This window comes from Capra hircus, chromosome 19 (genome assembly GCF_001704415.2).
Source record: "Capra hircus breed San Clemente chromosome 19, ASM170441v1, whole genome shotgun sequence".
Lineage (NCBI taxonomy): Eukaryota > Metazoa > Chordata > Mammalia > Artiodactyla > Bovidae > Capra > Capra hircus.
The window spans coordinates 14572256-14591012 of record NC_030826.1 but is presented as its reverse complement, the minus strand read 5'-3'; the positions used below and the strand labels follow the sequence as shown (position 1 = coordinate 14591012).

Genomic DNA, 18757 nt, shown 5'->3' with positions numbered 1-18757 from the left:
TTTTCTGGAACTCTCTTGCTTTTTTGATGATCCAGCAGATGTTGGCAATTTGATCTCTGGTTCCTCTGCCTTTTCTAAAACCAGCTTGAACATCAGGGAGTTCACGGTTCACGTATTGCTGAAGCCTGGCTTGGAGAATCTAAGCATTACTGTACTAGCGTGTGAGATGAGTGCAATTGTGTGGTAGTTTGAGCATTCTTTGGCATTGCCTTTCTTTGGGATTGGAATGAAAACTGACCTTTTCCAGTCCTGTAGCCACTGCTGAGTTTTCCAAATTTGCTGGCATATTGAGTGTAGCACTTTCACAGCATCATCTTTCAGGATTTGAAATAGCTCAACTGGAATTCTATCACCTCCACTAGCTTTGTTTGTAGTGATGCTTTCTAAGGCCCGCTTGACTTCATGTTCCAGGATGTCTGGCTCTAGATTAGTGATCATACCATCATGATTATCTGGGTCATGAAGATCTTTTTTGTACAGTTCTTCCGTGTATTCTTGCCACCCTCTTCTTAATATCTTCTGCTTCTGTTAGGTCCATACCATTTCTGTCCTTTATCGAACCCATCTTTGCATGAAATGTTCCCTTGGTATCTGTAATTTTCTTGAAGAGATCTCTAGTCTTTCCCATTCTGTACTTTTCCTCTATTTCTTTGCATTGATCGCTGAAGAAGGCTTTCTTATCTCTTCTTGCTATTCTTTGGAACTCTGCATTCAGATGCTTATATCTTTCCTTTTCTCCTTTGCTTTTTGCTTCTCTTCTTTTCACAGCTATTTGTAAGTCCTCCCCAGACAGCCATTTTGCTTTTTTGCATTTCTTTTTCATGGGGATAGTCTTGATCCCTGTCTCCTGTACAATGTCACGAACATCATTCCATAGTTCATCAGGCACTCTATCTATCAGATCTAGGCTCTTAAATCTATTTCTCACTTCCACTGTATAATCATAAGGGATTTGATTTAGGTCATACCTGAATGGTCTAGCAGTTTTCCCTACTTTCTTCAATTTGAGTCTGAATTTGGCAATAAGGAGTTCATGATCTGAGGCACAGTCAGCTCCTGGTCTTGTTTTTGTTGACTGTATGGAGCTTCTCCATCTTTGGCTGCAAAGAATATAATCAATCTGATTTCGGTGTTGGCCATCTGGTGATGTCCATGTGTAGAGTAGAAGCCAACAAAATGAGAAGCTCTCATGCTGCAACAAAGAGTAGCCCCCGCTCGCCACAAATAGAGAAAGCCCACTCGCAGCAATGAAGAGCCATCACAGCCAGAAAAGAAAAAGAAAGATGTTATTGCCTTGATCCTTATCACATACTCCTGCATGACTGTATAACCTCTCCCTACTCACCAGAATTGGCCTGCAATGCAGGAGACCTGGGTTCGATTCCTAGTTTAGGATGATCCCCTGGAGAAGGGAAAGGCTACCCATTTTGGCCTGGAGAATTCCATGAACTGTATAGTCCATGGGGTCCCGAAGAGTCAGACATGACTGAGTGACTTTCACTTTCACTTTTCACTCACCAGGGCAGTGGGGCACAGCACTTGAAATGCTAGTGTACCGGTACTGTGTTCCCCCTTTGCCTGACAAACTAATAGAGTCACTCTTTCCTTCTCCTCCACAGTTCTGTCTGCATATTGCTGTTCAGCATCAGTGCACAGAGAGCCGAGATTTTGGCCACAATACTGGTTCCTACAGTCTCTACATTTGCCTTCCTGTCTTTACCCTGCTTCCTCCTCTTCACGTGGCAACCAGGGTGATGTTTCAAACCAAAACTCTGCTCAATACTTTCTGTCTTTGTTACCCTACAAAGCCTCCCATTACAGGTGGGAAAAATCAGACTCCTTAAATGGTCCACTCAGCCTTAGTTCCCTCATGCAATTTTCTGGAACTGGTATGAACTGAATTGTGCACCCACACCTCCAATTCATAAATTGAAGCCCTAACCCCCAGTGTGACTCTATTTAGAGACAGACTCTAACGTTGTTGTTCAGTTGCTTAGTCTGTCCAACTCTTTGCGACTCCATGGACTGCAGCATGCCAGGCCTCCCTGTCCTTCACTCTTTCCCAGAGCTTGTTCAAACTCATGTCCATTGAGTTGATGATGCCATCCAATCATCTCATCCTTTGTTGTCCCCTTCTCCATCTGCCTTCAATCTTTCCCAGCATCACAGTCTTTTCCAAAGAGTCAACTCTTTGCATGGGGTGGCCAAAGTATTGGAGTTTCAGCTTTAGCATCAGTCCTTCCAAAGAAGACCCAGGACTGATCTCCTTAGAAAGGACTGGTTGGATCTCCTTGCAGTCCAAGGGACTCTCAAGAGTCTTCTCCAACACCACAGTTCAAAAGCATCAATTCTTCGGTGCTCAGCCTTCCTAATGGTCCAACAGGAAGTAATAAATGTTAAGTGAGGTCATAAAGATGGCATCCTAATCTGATAGGACTGATGTCCTTTTAAGAGGAGGACACACAAGAGCTCTCTCTCTTTCTCCTTGTCTCTCTCTTTGCTCTCACACAGAGAAGAGGCTGTGTGAATACAAGAAGATGGTTGTCTACAACCCAGGAAGTGAAGTTTCACCAGAAACCAACCCATATGATGGCACCTTGATCTTAGGCTTCTAGCCTCCAGAATTATGAGAAAAGAAATTTTTGTTGTTTAAGTCATCCAGTTCAGTTCAGTTCAGTCGCTCAGTCATGTCTGACTCTTTGTGACCCCATGGACTGCAGCATGCCAGGCCTCCCTGTCCATCACCAACTCCCAGAGTCTGCCCAAACTCATGTCTGTTGAGTCAGTGGTGCCATCCAACCATCTCATCCTCTGCTGCCCATTTCTCCTCCTGCCTGCAATCTTTCCCAACATTAAGGTCTTTTCCAATGAGTCATTTCTTCGCATCAGGTGGCCAAAGTATTGGAGCTTCAGAATCAGCATCAGTCCTTCCAATGAATATTCAAGACTGATTTCCTTTAGGATATACTGGTCTGATCTCCTTGCAGTCCAAGGGACTCTCAAGAATCTTCTCCAACACCACAATTCAAAAGCATCAATTCTTCTGCGCTCAGCTTTCTTTATAGTCTAACTCTCACATCCATATATGACTACTGGAAAAACCATAGCTTTGACTAGATGGACCTTTGTCTGCAAAGTAATGTCTCTGCTTTTTAATATGCTGTCTAGGTTGGTCATAACTTTTCTTCCAAAGAGCAAGCGTCTTTTAATTTCATGGTTGCAGTCACCATCTGCAGTGATTTGGAGCCCAAGAAAATAAAGTCAGCCACTGTTTCCATTGTTTCCCCATCAATTTGCCATGAAGTGATGGGACGGGGTGCCATGATCTTAGTTTTCGGAATGTTGAGTTTTAAGTCAACTTTTTCATTCTCCTCTTTCACTTTCATCAAGAAGCTTAGTTCTTCTTCCCTTTCTGCCATAAGGGTGGTGTCATCTGCATATCTGAGGTTATTGATATTTCTCCCAGCAATCTTGATTCCAGCTTGTGCTTCATCCAGCCCAGCGTTTCTCATGATGTACTCTGCATAGAAGTTAAATAAGCAGGGTGGCAATATACAGACTCAACGTACTCCTTTCCCAATTTGGAACCAGTCTGTCATTCCATGTCCAGTTCTAACTGTTGCTTCCTGACCTGCATACAGGTTTCTCAAGAGGCAGGTCAGATGGTCTTGTATTTACATCTCTTTCAGAATTTTCCACAGTTTGTTGTGATCAGCACAGTCAAAGGCTTTGGCATAGTCAATAAAGCAGAAGTAGATGTTTTTCTGGAACTCTCTTGCTTTCTCAGTGATCCAGCAGATGTTGGCAGTTTGCTCTCTGGTTCCTCTGCCTTTACTAAATCCAGCTTGAACATCTGGAATTTCATGGTTCATATACTGTTGAAGCCTGGCTTGGAGAATTTTGAGCATTACTTTACTAGCGTGTGAGATGAGTGCAACTGTGCAATCAGTGGTATTTTGTTAATGGCAGCCTAAGCTGACGAACACATACAGAAATAGTTCCTTGTTCTTCAGGTCTTGCCTTAAATATTCGTTCAATCATTTAACAAAGGTCTCTGCCAGACATTGTTCTAGGAGCTCTACATGTGTTAACTCATTTAATCATTTCCTCAGGGAAACTTTCTCTGAAATAATGTCATGATTCCTGATTGTAAGGTTTGAAAACTGTTTGGTATACGTCAGAAATCACAGATACATGGAATTCTTTCATGCACTCATTAAACAAATGCTATTGAGCACCTAGTACCCCCCACTCCACTATTCTTGCCTGGGAAATCCCATGGACAGAGGCACCGGTGGGCTACAGTCCCTGGGGTCGCAAAAGAGTCAGAGGTGACTTAGCGACTAAGACAACACCCGCTACATACTACACACTGTTGCAGACACTTGGAATGTGTGAGTGAACAAAACACACAAATCCTTACGCCCAGGAGTGTTTGCTGCTTCCGTAATCATTCACAGTTCCTGGTACATGGTAGTGGTTTAGTCGCTCAGTCATGTCCGACTCTTGCAACCCCATGGACTGTAGCCCGCCAGGCTCCTCGGTCCATGGGATTCTCCAGGCAAGAACACTGGAGTGGATTGTCATTTCCTTCTGCAGGGGATCTTCCCAATCCAGAAGTTGAGCCCATGTCTCCGGCACTTCAGGCAGATTTTTTTACCAACTGAGCTACAAGGGATTTCCTGGCAGATAGCAAATGCTTAAGAAATGCTTGTGGAATGAATTACTGAATCAGGATTTTAATCCACAGTCCCCTGGACTTGAAGTCAATCTCCACCAACGGCCGGATCCTTTAACATTTATGTCACTGCCACAGAGAGCTGTCCGCAAAGGGGTTCAGGGTTGGCGACACCATGAGGGCAGGGAATTCACCCATCCATCCATTCATTCATTTATTCAGCCAACGAACATTTATCAGGGCTGGACTTTGTGTCCAGCAGGGCAGTAGGACTTGTCCAAGGTCACAGAGCTGTGTTTTCTAGGTCACAGAGCTAAGAGCAGAATCTAGTGTGAGTGATCCCGCCTACACTTTTTTCCTTCAGTGTCTTTCCTCAGCTGCGGTCAGGTCAGTTTGAAGCATATGGGAGAGGGGGTCAGAATGGTAGTGATGTGAAGCAAAGCATCAGCACGGAAAACTCATTTGTTCATTCATTCATTTAAGAACATGCATTGGGCACTGATTCTTCCAGGCTCTGTGCCAGGGAAAATCAAACTGCACGAGACGCTGTACTTGTCCTCTGGGAGGGCACTCACTGCCTAGTCTCAGAGACACAGAAAGCTGGGAGAATTCTAAATCCAAGTGGGGGACAACCTCATAAATTTGTCTCAGTTGAATAAGGAGAAACAATTCCTGTCCCAGGGGAGACCCTCTCTGGTGGCAAGTATGTAGTGATGTTGTTTTTTTTATTAAGAATTTGTAATTTAATTAAAATTTCAGCATCACGGTATAGTTGATTTACAATAGTGTATAAGTGTCAGGTGTGCAACACAGTGATTCACAGTTCTTAGTGAATATACAGTTCTCATCCCAGGAAGCCCCACCCCCACCCCTCTGATGAGGGGGACTCAGCAAGTCCCAGTCAGTTAGTGGGCACGGTCCTTGGTTGCAGGGAATTCCCAGGCTTCCTGGGAGTCTTTGGGAGAAGATTCAGTCTGGTGGGGGACATACAGAGCCCATCCTCAGGGAGCTCCTAGCCTGGGGCGGGGGAGGGAGACCAAATACAGCCCCTCTGTGCAGACAGGGAAGAGCTGCCGAAGATGCACAGAGTGGAACAAACACCCACTTCCACTCAAGTGAGACAGCAAGTCCATGGATCTTTCTGAAAAACAAGGACGAAGGGGCGGGGGAGTTGCGGACAAGGGGGAGAGGGGAAGGAAACTTCCTCCCTCCCTCCTCTTCCCTCCTCCCTCCAGAAGGGCATTTCTGGAAGTCTCCAGCGGGCCTGGGACCTGAGCAGCTGCTCTGCGTGTCCAAGCCTGCCAGCCCCTCAGCTGTCACTCTGCTCCCAAAATAGCAGGCGTGGGGGGAGGGGAGAGGAGGTTGTTTATCTGGGAAGGAGGTGGAGAAGGGGGCGTCCGAGCTGTGCCTAGGTAGCGGGGGTCTGCTGGGGGTGCTCCTGTCCCTCTGGATCTTTCTATCATTCTTTGGGGAGTTAGGAGCCCCTGTGCCCCCAGGACTGGCCCTGAGTGGGGTGCGGGCACAGAGGTTCATTGGAACCTCCACGTGGTAATGACTGTCCAGTCTGGGGAGGGGGAGGTCCCGGAGTATCAATGACAGACGCCAGGGGCACCTGCCCCTGTGGCCAAATATGGTCTGGAGCCACTGGCTGGGGTGATAAAGTCTCCTGGGTGGGGGCTGGGAGGGGCAGACTGACGCTGGCCGGCTGGGGGTTCACACACAGAGGAGCCGCACCCCAGGAGGACGGACCAAGAACATTGTCCTTGAGAGAAAGTGAGCTGGCCTGGAGTGTTCCTGGGACCGGGGAGGAGGAAGGGGGGACCCAGGCATTTTAAGGCCTGCAATGAGAATTCAGGCCCTTGGTGTGGTGGCTTTATCCATCCTGCTGGGAGGGAGATGGAGGGAGGAAGAGGGACTCTTCTTTTAAAAAATTTAAAAAAATCAGAGTATAGTTAACAATTTTGCATTAGCTTCAGGTGTACCAAGTGATTCAGTTATACATATAGCTATTCTTTTTTTAAAAAAAATTATTTATTTTTATTTATTTAGCCACACCTGGTCTTACTTGCAACAAGTGGGATCTAGCTGCCTGACCAGGGATGGAACCCAGGCCCCCTGCATTGGAAGCATGGAATCTTAGCCACTAGACTGCCCAGGGAAACCCCTTCTTTTTCAAATTCTTTTCCTGTTTAGGTTGTTACATAATATTGAGCAGAGTTCCCTAGGAACAGAGACTCTGAGACCCCTCTCAACTTGGGCCCCACTCTTAGCAGACGCTGTGATGTCCTCCTGGGCAGTGGATTGGCGGGGGTTGAGGGGATGGGCATCGTCCCCACTTCCATCCCGGTAGGTGGGGACCCTGGAGCTCCAGACTCAGACCAGGAGCCCAGCCCCGGGTCTGGAGGGAGCTCTCCTGTCCCGACAGATGGCCGAGGCGGAAGCAATGCAGCTGAAGGAGGAAGGGAATCAGCATTTCCAGCTCCAGGACTACAAGGCCGCCACCAAGAGCTACAGCCAGGCCCTGAAGCTGACCAAGGATAAGGCCCTGCTGGCCACGCTCTATCGGAACCGGGCGGCCTGTGGCCTGAAAACGGTCTGGGAAGGAGAGGGGTGGGGAACTGAGGGCGGGACTGGGATGTGGGTGAGGGGGCAGCTCCCTCCTCCTGACAGTCACGCCTGTCCTCCCAGTGCCCTCTCCTGGAACCCTCAGGTTGGAGCAGAGAGCCTCCCCTGCTTTCTGGTACCCATCGCCTGACCCACTCCTCTGGGAGACGGGGAAGTCATCCATGGAGACAGTTCTCATCTCGTGGGAGCTGGCGTCCAGACAGGGGCTTTTCAGAGCTTATGTCATGGCATCTTAGCCACAGACCACGAGGTCGCTGCTACTCTTGTGCTCATATTGCAGATAGGAAGCTCAAGACTCAAGAGGAGGGCTCAGTAACTTCCCCAAGAGCTCTAGGTAGTTAGCAGCAGTGTGTACATGCTAAATCACTTGAGTTGTGTCTGACTCTTTGCGACCGCACAGATGATAGCCTGCCAGGCTCCTCTGTCCGTGGGATTCTGCAGGCAAGAATACTGGAGCGGGTGGCCACGCCCTCCTCAGTCAGCAGCAGAGCCAGGTTCAAGCCTGAGTGTGCCCGATGCGTGCCCACTTCTCCACGCTCTGCGAGGAATCTCTGGCCTCTGACAGTGGCAGCGGCCAGCAAGCCCTGTCTCCTCACCTCCGGGACCCTCTCTGGCTGTCTCTGTGTTGGGCCCACATTAACCAAGTGTCTTTCTTCCCCGTTTCTCAGGAGAGCTATGTTCAGGCGGCTTCCGATGCCTCAAGAGGTGAGCCCTTGCGCGCTCTGATCTTGCCCTCCTTCCCTCCCCCTCAGCATCCCTGTTTAGTCTAAGAGGCTCTTGACACTCACAGATTGTATGAATGCCATCCTGGACATTGTAGGCAGGGCTTCAGATGCACCATCCTTGTGTGAAAGGATGCTCCAGGAAAGCCACCCCTAAGTCACATCTTTACACATTAAATGTGCTGGGGCCGCCAGGAAATCCTTTTGTCACAGCAAGGACACAGGCACTTTGGTGGAGGTGAGGATATGTTCCTGGGGGTGGGGCTGCTCCCCAGAACCGCTCTGTGGGGACCGGGTTTCCTGAGGGAAGGAGGGAGGTATTAGTTTATTCCACAGACACTAGGAGAAATAAACACCCATCAACACTGTTTTCGGAGTGCCTCAGGTGCTGGGAGAACTTAGATTTAGGAGCATGATCAAAATGGGAAGACTTTTGGCTGCATTTTTAGGGTTATAATATGCAGAACGAAGGGGATTCTCCTCTGCATAGGTCTGTGTTGGCTTTTGATCGGGTCACTAATTTTTAAGGCGAGACAGAGATAGTCTGGAGTGAGTTCCGAAGGGAAGGACTTACCTGGAGAGGGGGCTGGAAACCCATCCTGTGAAGAGCAGAAAAGTGGCAATATTTAGCTCAGAGAAGGAACTCCCAGGTGGGACAGGGAGCTGCTTTCAATTTCCTGAAAGGCTGTCACAAGGAAGAAGGATTGGATTTCATCTCACAGTTTCCAGGACTGGACTTAAGACAAAAGGGCAAAGTTACAGGGAGATATATTTCAGGTTGGAGGAGGGAAGGGCTGTCTGAAGGAGCTATCTGCCTTGAGATGGAAGGTGCTCCGCACAGCTGGAGGTATGCAAGCACCGACTGGACTGGTACTTGGCAGGGATCAAGGAGCCAAGACTGGAGAGTCAGGAATTGAATGAGATGACCCTTAAGCTCCCTTCCAACCTTGAGACAGTGATTCTTACCACCTCCCTAACTACGGGGAGCCTAGGACCAGATGGTCTACCTCAGGGGCTTCCAGTCTCCAGGATCTAATGCCTGATGACCTGAGGTGGAGCTGATGTCGTAATAATAGAAATAGAGTGCACAATAAATGTAATGCACTTGAATCATCCCCAAACCACACCCCACTTCCAGTCCGTGGAAAAATTGCCTTCCACGAAACTGGTCTACAAGGAAGCACACTCTCCAAGGGAGAGACGGATGCCCTGGAGTTAGGGGGGTGTTGTGGGGGAGGAAGGAAGGTGGTCTGCCTCCCGGCCCCCTGAGACTCTGCCTGCTTCCCTCGCTAGCCATTGATATCAACTCCTCGGACATCAAGGCTCTGTACCGGCGATGCCAGGCACTGGAGCACCTGGGCAAGCTGGACCAGGCCTTCAAGGATGTGCAGCGCTGTGCCACTCTGGAGCCACAGAACCAGAGCTTCCAGGAGACACTGAGGAGGCTCAACACCAGCATCCAGGAGAAGGTGAGCTGGATCCGGAAGGTGCCCCTTCCTACAAGCCTCGGCCACCTCTCCCCGTTCCCAGTAGGGACCAGTTAGGGCAGCGGGATACCAGGGCTGGCCTACCTCCACTCCCTTGGATGGAGTGGTCATGTGGCACAAAACAGCTGGGCCGGTGCCCCTATCTGTGAGGATCAGAGATGCCGTGATGCTTGTTCAAGGGTACAAGCCAGACAGGACTAGCATACCAGTCTTCTCAATTCCAGATGGAGGCTTAAAAAAAAAATTGCGACTTAGTATGTCTTCCTCTTAGTATGATCTTCCTCTCTTTCTAGGAGGATAAAGGCAGCGTGAGAAACCTGGGAACTGGGGGGAGGATGTTGCTGGGGGATGCAGGAGAGCCAGGAACCAGCAGGAACAGGGGCTGTTTCCTAGGAAAATGGAGTGGCCTCAGGGAACTGGGACCAGAGATAAGGGTCCCGCACCCTCTGTCCTCACTTAGCTGCCAGTTTTCTGAGGGATGCCCTGGGGTGCCGGCTTCCCTACTCTGAGAGCAGAAGGGTAACTTGATCACGCATCTCCTTGCTCTGGGTCGCAGTGACGTCTGGATGCCTGCAGCAGCCCCATGCAGGGACCACAGTGTTCTGTCCAGAGTGCAGACTCCAGAGCTGTCAAAATACAGACCAACGAGTTATCAGTGAAGGGGTGGTGACTGAGCGACTTCCTGAAAGGAAATGACCGCAGGGGGGAAATAGGTGGCACTGTGGCCCAGCAGAGCAACGCTCAGAGAACTGGGGTTGGGGTTGGGGTTGGGAGAGTGAGGGATGGAGACGTTCCAAAATAACCGTTTAGGGACTTCCCTGGTGGTCCAGTGGCTAAGACTCAGCGGTCCCAATCCAGGGGCCTCGGTTCGATCCCAGGTCAGGGAACTGGATCCCACATGCTGCGACTAAAGATCATGTGTGCTGCTGTTACTAGGACCTGGGCACAACCAAGATAATGAATGAATGAACGTTTAAAAAGGAATAAAGAAGGAAAAAATGGTTTACATTTGTTTCAAGTGGTACTTGAAAGCTGCTTCATGTCTCTGACCCTGGAGATACTTTCCTGTTTTAGCCCATATTTAAATGTCTAACAGTGAGGCTGCAAAATTGGGGTGATGATCTTTTTGCCTTCCAAGACTTGTGAAGACTAAATGGGACCTCGAATGTAATTAAACTGTAAGCTTTGTGGAGCAAAGATTTGATTTTGTTCTCGTGTCCTATCCCCAGCATCTGCCCGCGTCCCACCCGTAGTAATAACAGTTTAGTTAGATGATTGTTGGATGGATGAATGAGTGATGGAGGCGGGCACGAAGAACATACCCTAATATTACCTGAGATGACCTTTGAGTGGAGTTGACTGAAATGATGGGATGCCCACCTGCCTTCTTCTCCACTCCCCCTTCTCTCCTCAGCTCCGTGTGCAGTTCTCCACTGATTCGAGGGTTCAGACGATGTTTGAGATTCTCCTGGACAGAAACAGTGAAGCGGATAAACTGGAGAAGGTAAGTGCTGGGCAAGCAGCGAACCAGAGGAGGGCGCTCTGGGGGCGCGCAGGTAACTGCTTCCTCTGCGGACTCCGCCCTTGTGTCCGAACCGTAACGTCCCCGACTCCTGCTGGCGGGCGGCTCCTTGGAGAAGGGAGACAAGGATGGGCCAAACGATAAGCACTTTAGGAAACAGTGTGAACTCTAAGAAGGGCCAGGGTTAGGGTGAGAACCACGAAGAGAGTCACGCTCAACACGAGGAGGTGATCATGTTGAGTCATGCTCAACAGTTAGAACAATGAGGGTTGAATCCTGTCTTTGTATTTCTGCTATTCTGTTCAGCGTGTATTGTTTTTTGCAGCGCATGGATTTTGATATTTTAAAACATTGCATTCAATACCATTTATCTTGATTACAGAAGTTTTTTGTACCCCGTAAAATCTGCAGCCAAGGTAAGTGTCTTACTTGCCTAACCCTAGTTTTGGGCCTGAGAAACAATGACACGTCAAAATAATGCTTTACTCCATTTCAAAATGTAGCAGCATCATTCTGAATTATGAAGATCATTCTGCAGCATCATTCTGAATTATGAAGATATTTATTCCTAATATCTTCTTAACCAAATTTGCTGCATTTTTAAATGTTTCTTTTTTCCTCCTTCAGAGGGAAAAAAATAAATATCTGAATATAAGAATTTAACAGAAGATGCATGGGGAATTTTTGTTAGTTTTATGATCAGTAATCATATAATATGCAAATATCAGGGCTTCCCTAGTGGTCCAGTGGTTAAGACCCTGCCTTCCAATGCAGGCAGCTTGGGGTTGATTCCTGGTTGAGGAACTAAGATCCCACATGCGGCAGGTGCAATCAAAAAAAATTTTTTAATATGCAAGTATATTTTATAACAAACTCTTATGAGGACTTGATGAGTTGTTATATATATATGAAAGCAGTACTTTGTACTCTGAAAAGTACAAAGCCCTTGACTGATAGAGTGATGATGGTTCTGCTCATGCTTGCCTGAAATTCTTTAATCAGCCTGCTCCCCAGCCTCTTGGGGGGTTCCCTGGTGGCTCAGATGGTAAAGCATCTGCCTGCAATGCAGAAGGGGATTCAGTCTTCAGGTCAGGAAGATCCTTGGAGAAAGGAATGGTTACCCACTCCAGGATTCTTGCCTGGAGAATCCTGTGAACAGAGGACCCTGGCCAGCACAATCCATGGGGTCGCAGTCAGATGCAACTAAGCATGCGCACCAACCTCTCACTCTCTGCCTGTTTGCCCACCTCCTCCTTTTCTTGCATCATGAATTCTTTGCCCAATCTCAGGGTCTCAGGTCCTCCTCAAGCCCTCCTCTCCAGAGCTGGAGCCTTTTAAAGGATTTCAACACACAATTGGTTGCCTGCAGTTCGGAGGGCCAACTGTATTACATTATTTTATGTAAGGGACTTGAGCATCCGTGGATTTTGTTATCCACCAGGGTCCTGGAAGCAATCCCCTGTGGATACTGAGGGATGACTGTGAATGCATCCTTAGGGTGGAAGGTTTTATATCCTTCTTTTGCATCCTCAGTTCAGTTCAGTCACTCAGTCATGTCCCACTCTTTGCCACCCCATGGACTGTAGCACACCAGGCCTCCCTGACCATCACCAACTCCTGGAGCCTACTCAAACTCATGTCCATTGAGTCGATGATGCCATCCAACCATCTCATCCTCTGTTGTCCCCTTCTTCTCCTGCCTTCAATCTTTCCCAGCGTCAGGGTCTTTTCCAGTGAGTCAGTTCTTCACATCAGGTGGCCAGAGTATTGGAGCTTCAGCTTCAGCATCAGTCCTTCCAATGAATATTCAGGATATACTTTATAGACATATATATACACATACATATATATATGTATATACATACATACATATATATACATGTATATATACACACACAAATATACATATATATATAGAGAGAGACTCTGAGGACTCTCTCACACACACATATACAGAATATCTTATATATATATATCATATGTATATATATGTCCTCGGGGTGGGAAGAGACTTGAAAATGCAGCTCAACTGTCTATTTTTATGGACAGGGATCTGAGACCCAGAGAATGCTATGCCTTGCCCAAGGTCACGTGGCTAGCATGTGGCAGAATCATCACCCAGGGCTTTCAAATCCCATCTAGCATTCTCTACACACAACCTTCAATCTTCCTGAGAACCTCCTGCAACTTTAGATTTTCTTTAACAATAAAAAATGCCAAAACCATATTCAAGGAATATGTTTGATGGAAAAGAATCCCCAATGTAAAAACTTCAATTCTGTTACAAGACAAACTAAGACATTTTAAAAACTCTAAGAGTTTGAGCAAAATTTGTTTGAACTGGGTAGCGTAAACTGGAAGTGGTTGGGAGTATTCCACCAACAAGAGCTAGGGAAAGGGCTTTTCTAGAAAAGAGGTGAACCCTGGTGGTTCAGTGGTTAAGAATCCTCTTGCCAGTGCAGGGGATGTGAGTATGATCCCTGGTCGGGATCTAAGATCCCACGTGTTGTGGGGCAACTAAGCCTGAGTGCAGCAACTACTGAGCCCACGTGCTGCAGATATTTAAACAAAACAAAGCAAAACAAAACAAACAAAGACAGGAAAGAGGTGGAAGCAAAGCAAGGGGGTTATTTGATTGGTGTAGCTTAAAAACGTGCATGCTTAGTCGTGTCGAACTCTTTGCAACCCCCGAGACTGTAGTCTGCCAGGCTCCTCTGTCCATGGAATTCTCCAGGCAAGAATACTTGGAGTGGGTTATCATTTCCTTCTCCAGGGGATCTTCCTGACCCAGGCATCGAACCGACATCTCTTGTGTCTCCTGCTTTAGCAGGTGGATTCTTTACCACTAGGGTCACCTGGGAAGCTCGGGCTATAGCTTAAGCAGTTAGCACTATTTGGGAAAGGCTCGTTAGCTATTTGTGATTTGTTGTCCTTCAGTGTCTTAACCTTGAGACAATACAGGGTTAGGGGTTTTTCATTTAGTTGTTTTGTTTTTAAATTGAAGTACAGTTGATTTACAAGGTTGTGTTAATTTCTGCTGTATAGCAAAGTGTGGTTTGGGTTTTCTTATTTAGTTGCTTAGGCATTGAAGCCACTTCAGACTAATGGGTTCCTTGATTAATTAATTTAACATTTCCCTACCCTTTTCTTTAAAAAAATTTTATTTGGTTTGTGTTGGGTCTTCGTTGCAGCCCATGGGAAATTTGTTGCAGCATGTGGGATCTTTTGTTGCGGCTCACAGGCTCAGTTGCTCCTCGGCGTGTGCAGTCTTAGTTCCCCAACCAGGGTTAGGGTTAGTGCGGGATCTTAGTTCCCCTCCCAAGGATTGGAAAGTGGGGTTGTCACCACTGGCCCACCAGGGAAGTCCCTTTCCTACCTTTCATAAGTCCTTACCCACAAGCAGATACGCACAGTTTAATTTTACCCAAAGTGCCATCAGCGTGAACCTGCAATTCTGTTCCTGCAAACCAATGCTTTTTTCCAAGTTGCCTCTGAGTCTTCTCATTTATGTCTTTGATGGCTGCAATATATTTTCATCCAGCTGGTCTTTATTGCAAGTTACTTTGTTGCTTGTTCTGAATTATGCTCTTGGGCTACATTCCCAGGAGCAGGGTTATAGGGTAAAAGAATATAAAGAAGTTTTGAAGACCCGGTCCTTGCCCCAGCCCCTGCACTTGGCTCATGGTCAAGGCCTCAGTAGCCAGACTTCCCTCCTGACCTTTGTTGTTTCCTTTGCACCTTCAGGCCGCCAACAACCTCATTGTCCTCAGCCGTGAGGAAGCGGGGGCCGAAAGGATCTTCCAGAACAACGGCATGGCCCTGCTGATGCAGCTTTTGGACACGAAGAGGCCTGAGCTGATGCTGGCTGCCGTGCGGACCTTGTCGGGCATGTGCAGTAGCCACCGAGCAAGGGTGAGGGCAGGGGCGGGGCTCATGGAGCAAAGGGCTGCCAGCCTGAGGACGGGGCGTTGACCTGTGGGCAGGGCAGGGCATGGCGTGGATAGACCCTGATACGACGTCTAAAGCGGCCCCCCCAACCTCGGTTGTATGGTCCCAGATTCAGCGGAGACTGATCCTCTGGTTTGTTTCTTAGAGCTGAAAATGGGTCTGACTGAACAAAGAATAAGGGCTTCCCTGGTGGCTCAGATGGTAAGGAATCCGCCTGCAATGCAGGCAGCCAGGTTCGATCCCTGAATTGGGAAGATCCCCTGGAAAACGGAATGGCTACCCACCCCAGTATTCTTGCCTGGAGAATTCCACAGACAGAGGGGCCTGGCCGGCTACAGTCCATGGGGTCACAGGGTCGGACACGACTGAGTGACTAACGCTTTCACACTTAAACAAAGATGAGTTTATTGAAAGTGGTTTCTGAGGAAGAGCTGAATGCAATGGCTGTGACCGTTCATGGCTTTTCATACTAAATCTTCAAAACCCAGTGTGTGTTGTACACGCACAGCCCATCTCAGTGTGAACTTGCTGCGTTACGCACGTTCAGTGCCTCCCCTGGGGCCAGAGGCCACGGTACTGGAGGGCCCAGCTCTATCCCTCTGGAAAGGGGCATGGCTTGAGTCCGGGGCTTGCTGGGGCCTCAGGCCCTGTAAGATACCAGCTGCCTGGGCTTCTGTCCCGACTGCATGGGGCGGCCCTCTCCCGCTCCCTAACCTGCACGGCAGCTGGAAGGGAGGGGCAGTCAACTGACCATGTGCTTCCCGCTGGGGGCGTCTAGGCCACAGCGATCCTCCACGCAGTCCGCATAGACCGAATCTGCAGCCTCATGGCGGTGGAGAGCGAGGAGATGTCTCTGGCCGTCTGCAACCTGCTGCAGGCCATCATCGACGCTCTGTCTGGCGAGGACAAACAGGAGCATCGGGGGAAGGAAGAGGCCCTGGTTCTGGGTAGGAGACGGTTTTCAGCTTTGGTTCGAGGGACTGGGGGCAAAGAAGTGCCAGTTACTACCTCAGACTGAACATTCGTGTATGTGGAAGTGGCCCGGTTATATTTTTCCATTTATTTTTTTTACTGTAAAAGTCACAGAGGCACAGTCACATTTACGAGAGCTAAAACGTGGAAGCAACTCAAGTGCCCCTCTATGGATGGAGAAATAAAAGGTGGTGTGTGTCTCTACAATGGAATATTGTTGAGCCTTAAAAAGGCAGGAAATTCTGACACAAGCTACAACATGGATGAAACTTGAGGACCTTATGTTAAGTGAATAACCCAGTCACAAAAACACAGATACTGTATATGCCACATATAGGAGGTTTCTTTTCTTCGTTTTTCTTTCAGCTGCAGACCTTAGTTTCCTGACTAGGGATCAGACCTGTTCCCCCTGCAGTGGAAGCATAGAGTCCTACCCACTGGACCACCAAGCAATTCCCTGTGTTTTCTAAAGCAGTCAAACTCGTAGAAACAGAAAGTTGCATGATAGTTGCCAGAGATGGGGGGAGGAGGAAATGAGTTGTTTAATGGGAATTTCAGTTTTGCAACTTGAAAAAGTTTTTAAAAGTAACCGGTGGTTCAGTGGGGAAGATCCCACCTGCCAGTACAGGAGACGTGGGTTTGATCCCTGATCCAGGACGATCCCACGCGCCTCGGAGCAACTATTGAGGCTGTGCTCTAGAGCCTGGGAGCTGCGTCAGCTGAAGCCTCTACACCCTAGAGGCTGTGCTCTGCAACGAGAGAAGCCGCAGCAAAGCAAAGCCTGCACCTGGCAACTATAGAGTGGCCCCATCCACCCCAACTAGAGAAAAGCTCATGCAGCAACGAACACCTAGCCCAGCCAAAAACAAACAAAATTATTTTTAAAAGTAACAGAGGCTTATTGGAGAAACTTGGAAAATTTTAGAAATATGTAAAATGAAAAAAAAAACAAACCCCAGTGACCTGTAAACATCCCTCCAGGTAACTACTATCGTCACTGCCATGTGAAACTTTCCAGTCTTTTTTCTGTTTTTAAAAACACATTTTTCACATTACTTAGCTCCCTAATTTTATTTTTGGGTGCGCTGGATCTCCACTGCTGTGCATGGGCGTTCGGTGGTGCGTGGGGGCTGCTCTTCGCTGCGGGGCAGTGCCTTCCCTTGTTGCACAGCCTCTAGGCACATAGGCTTTAGGAGCCGCGGGCTCTAGACCGGGGCTCAGTAATTGTGGTGCACGGGCTTAGGTGCTCTCAGCATGTGGGATCTTCCCAGACCTGCCCAGTAAGATGTCTGGTCGAGCCTGTGTCCGCTGCATTGGCAGGCCAATTCCTATCCACTGTACCACCTGGGAAGTCCCTTTCCAGTCTTTTGTTTTTCCTATCCATTCATATAAATATCTATTTAATGAAGCTGGAATTCAACTTGGATATTGTTATTCAGTCACTAAGTCATGTCCGACCCTTTGTGACCCCATGGACTGCAGTCTGCCAGCTTCCCTGTCCTTCAGCATCTCCTGGAATTCGCTCGAATTCATGTCCATTGAGTTGGTGATGCCATTGAACCATCTCATCCTCTGCCACCCCCTTTCTGATCACCTTTGGGGGTGTTGTCTAGAATCCTCCCTCCCTTCTTTGGAATGATACAGGATACTCTCCCGGGAAATTCCAGGATCTGGGAAGCAATGGATTCGATATTTCCAGAGTCCTTCCAGAAGCCCCAGCCATCCCTGGTCCTATACACCTCAGACGCCCTAGTCCTCTCCATTCACCCCTGAACTCTCCTTCCTCAGACTCCAAGAAGGACCTGAAGCAGATCACCAACCACCTGCTCGACATGCTGGTCAGTAAGAAGGTGTCTGGCCAGGGTAGGGATCAGGCCCTGAACCTGCTCAATAAGAACGTCCCCAGGAAGGACCTCGCCATTCACGACAACTCCCGCACCATCTACGTGGTTGATAATGGTGAGGAGGTGGGAGGGTCTGGGGCTCATGCCAGCCTTTCCAGTGGGCACCGGGGAACCAGGCAACAAGCAGAAGGTGGAAGGAGTGTGGCTCTTGTCTGAGAGAGGTCTTCATTCCCAACTGAAAAGCCAGGAAAAGACATTAGCATGTTAGGATCCACCAGTGGGCTGGTGAAGGCGTAGGTCCTGGCTCTGAATTCAGAGCCTAAACGCACACAGAACGCGGTCAAAAACATCTGGGCGGAGTTTCCTGCGGCAAGCACCAAAAAAACAAACCAAACTCCACCGATGGGAGTAACATTTCTGAAGTCTCATGCTGGCAAAATGTAGGCCTTCCAGAAGGGTGAAATGGCATCCATGTACTTTATACAAAGATCAGTAAGAGTGCTCCAGAAAACATCTATTAAATTCGTCAGCTCCAGGGCATCACCCCGGAGACATCCTAAATCACTTTCAGTTGTTCAGGAATCATACTTATGGCTTTATGATCTGCTGTGATAAATTCTCCCAGAAGTATCATGACATTTAGACCATACCTTTTCTAAAATGTTCAAGCCAGCTTTTATCACCTTGACCTTTATTCTGTTTTGATACAGCACTTCTCTCGTTTGGTTTTCACAGATCTCAGCAAAGTTCATGTGCTTAGACTTGAACATATTACTCTAGTGCTTAAGCCTCCTCCACTCAACACTCCCCTCCCTCCCCATCCCAGCTATGGTCTTCTCTGCACATATCACAAAGGCTGGGCATTGACAATATGCTTCTCTCTGCACTAGGATCTAGGCCCAGCAACACAGTTTATGGGATAGAGTGGGTGAGGAGCAGTATCTGTTATTCTAGGCACC

The 18757-nt window shown here is 48.2% G+C and overlaps 1 protein-coding gene across 1 annotated transcript in view; it reads left to right on the top strand.

Moving 5' to 3' along the window:
* The window catches only part of UNC45B (unc-45 myosin chaperone B), a 30722-nt gene continuing 18334 nt past the window's right edge, over nt 6370–18757 (top strand). Inside the window, exons 1-8 of the mRNA XM_005693206.3 lie at nt 6370–6451; nt 7104–7271; nt 7972–8008; nt 9319–9494; nt 10927–11016; nt 14779–14946; nt 15761–15929; nt 17743–17913. Of these exons, the coding sequence (XP_005693263.2) occupies nt 7104–7271; nt 7972–8008; nt 9319–9494; nt 10927–11016; nt 14779–14946; nt 15761–15929; nt 17743–17913 (979 nt within the window). The 5' untranslated portion in view covers nt 6370–6451. The remainder of the gene's footprint in view (nt 6452–7103; nt 7272–7971; nt 8009–9318; nt 9495–10926; nt 11017–14778; nt 14947–15760; nt 15930–17742; nt 17914–18757) is intronic.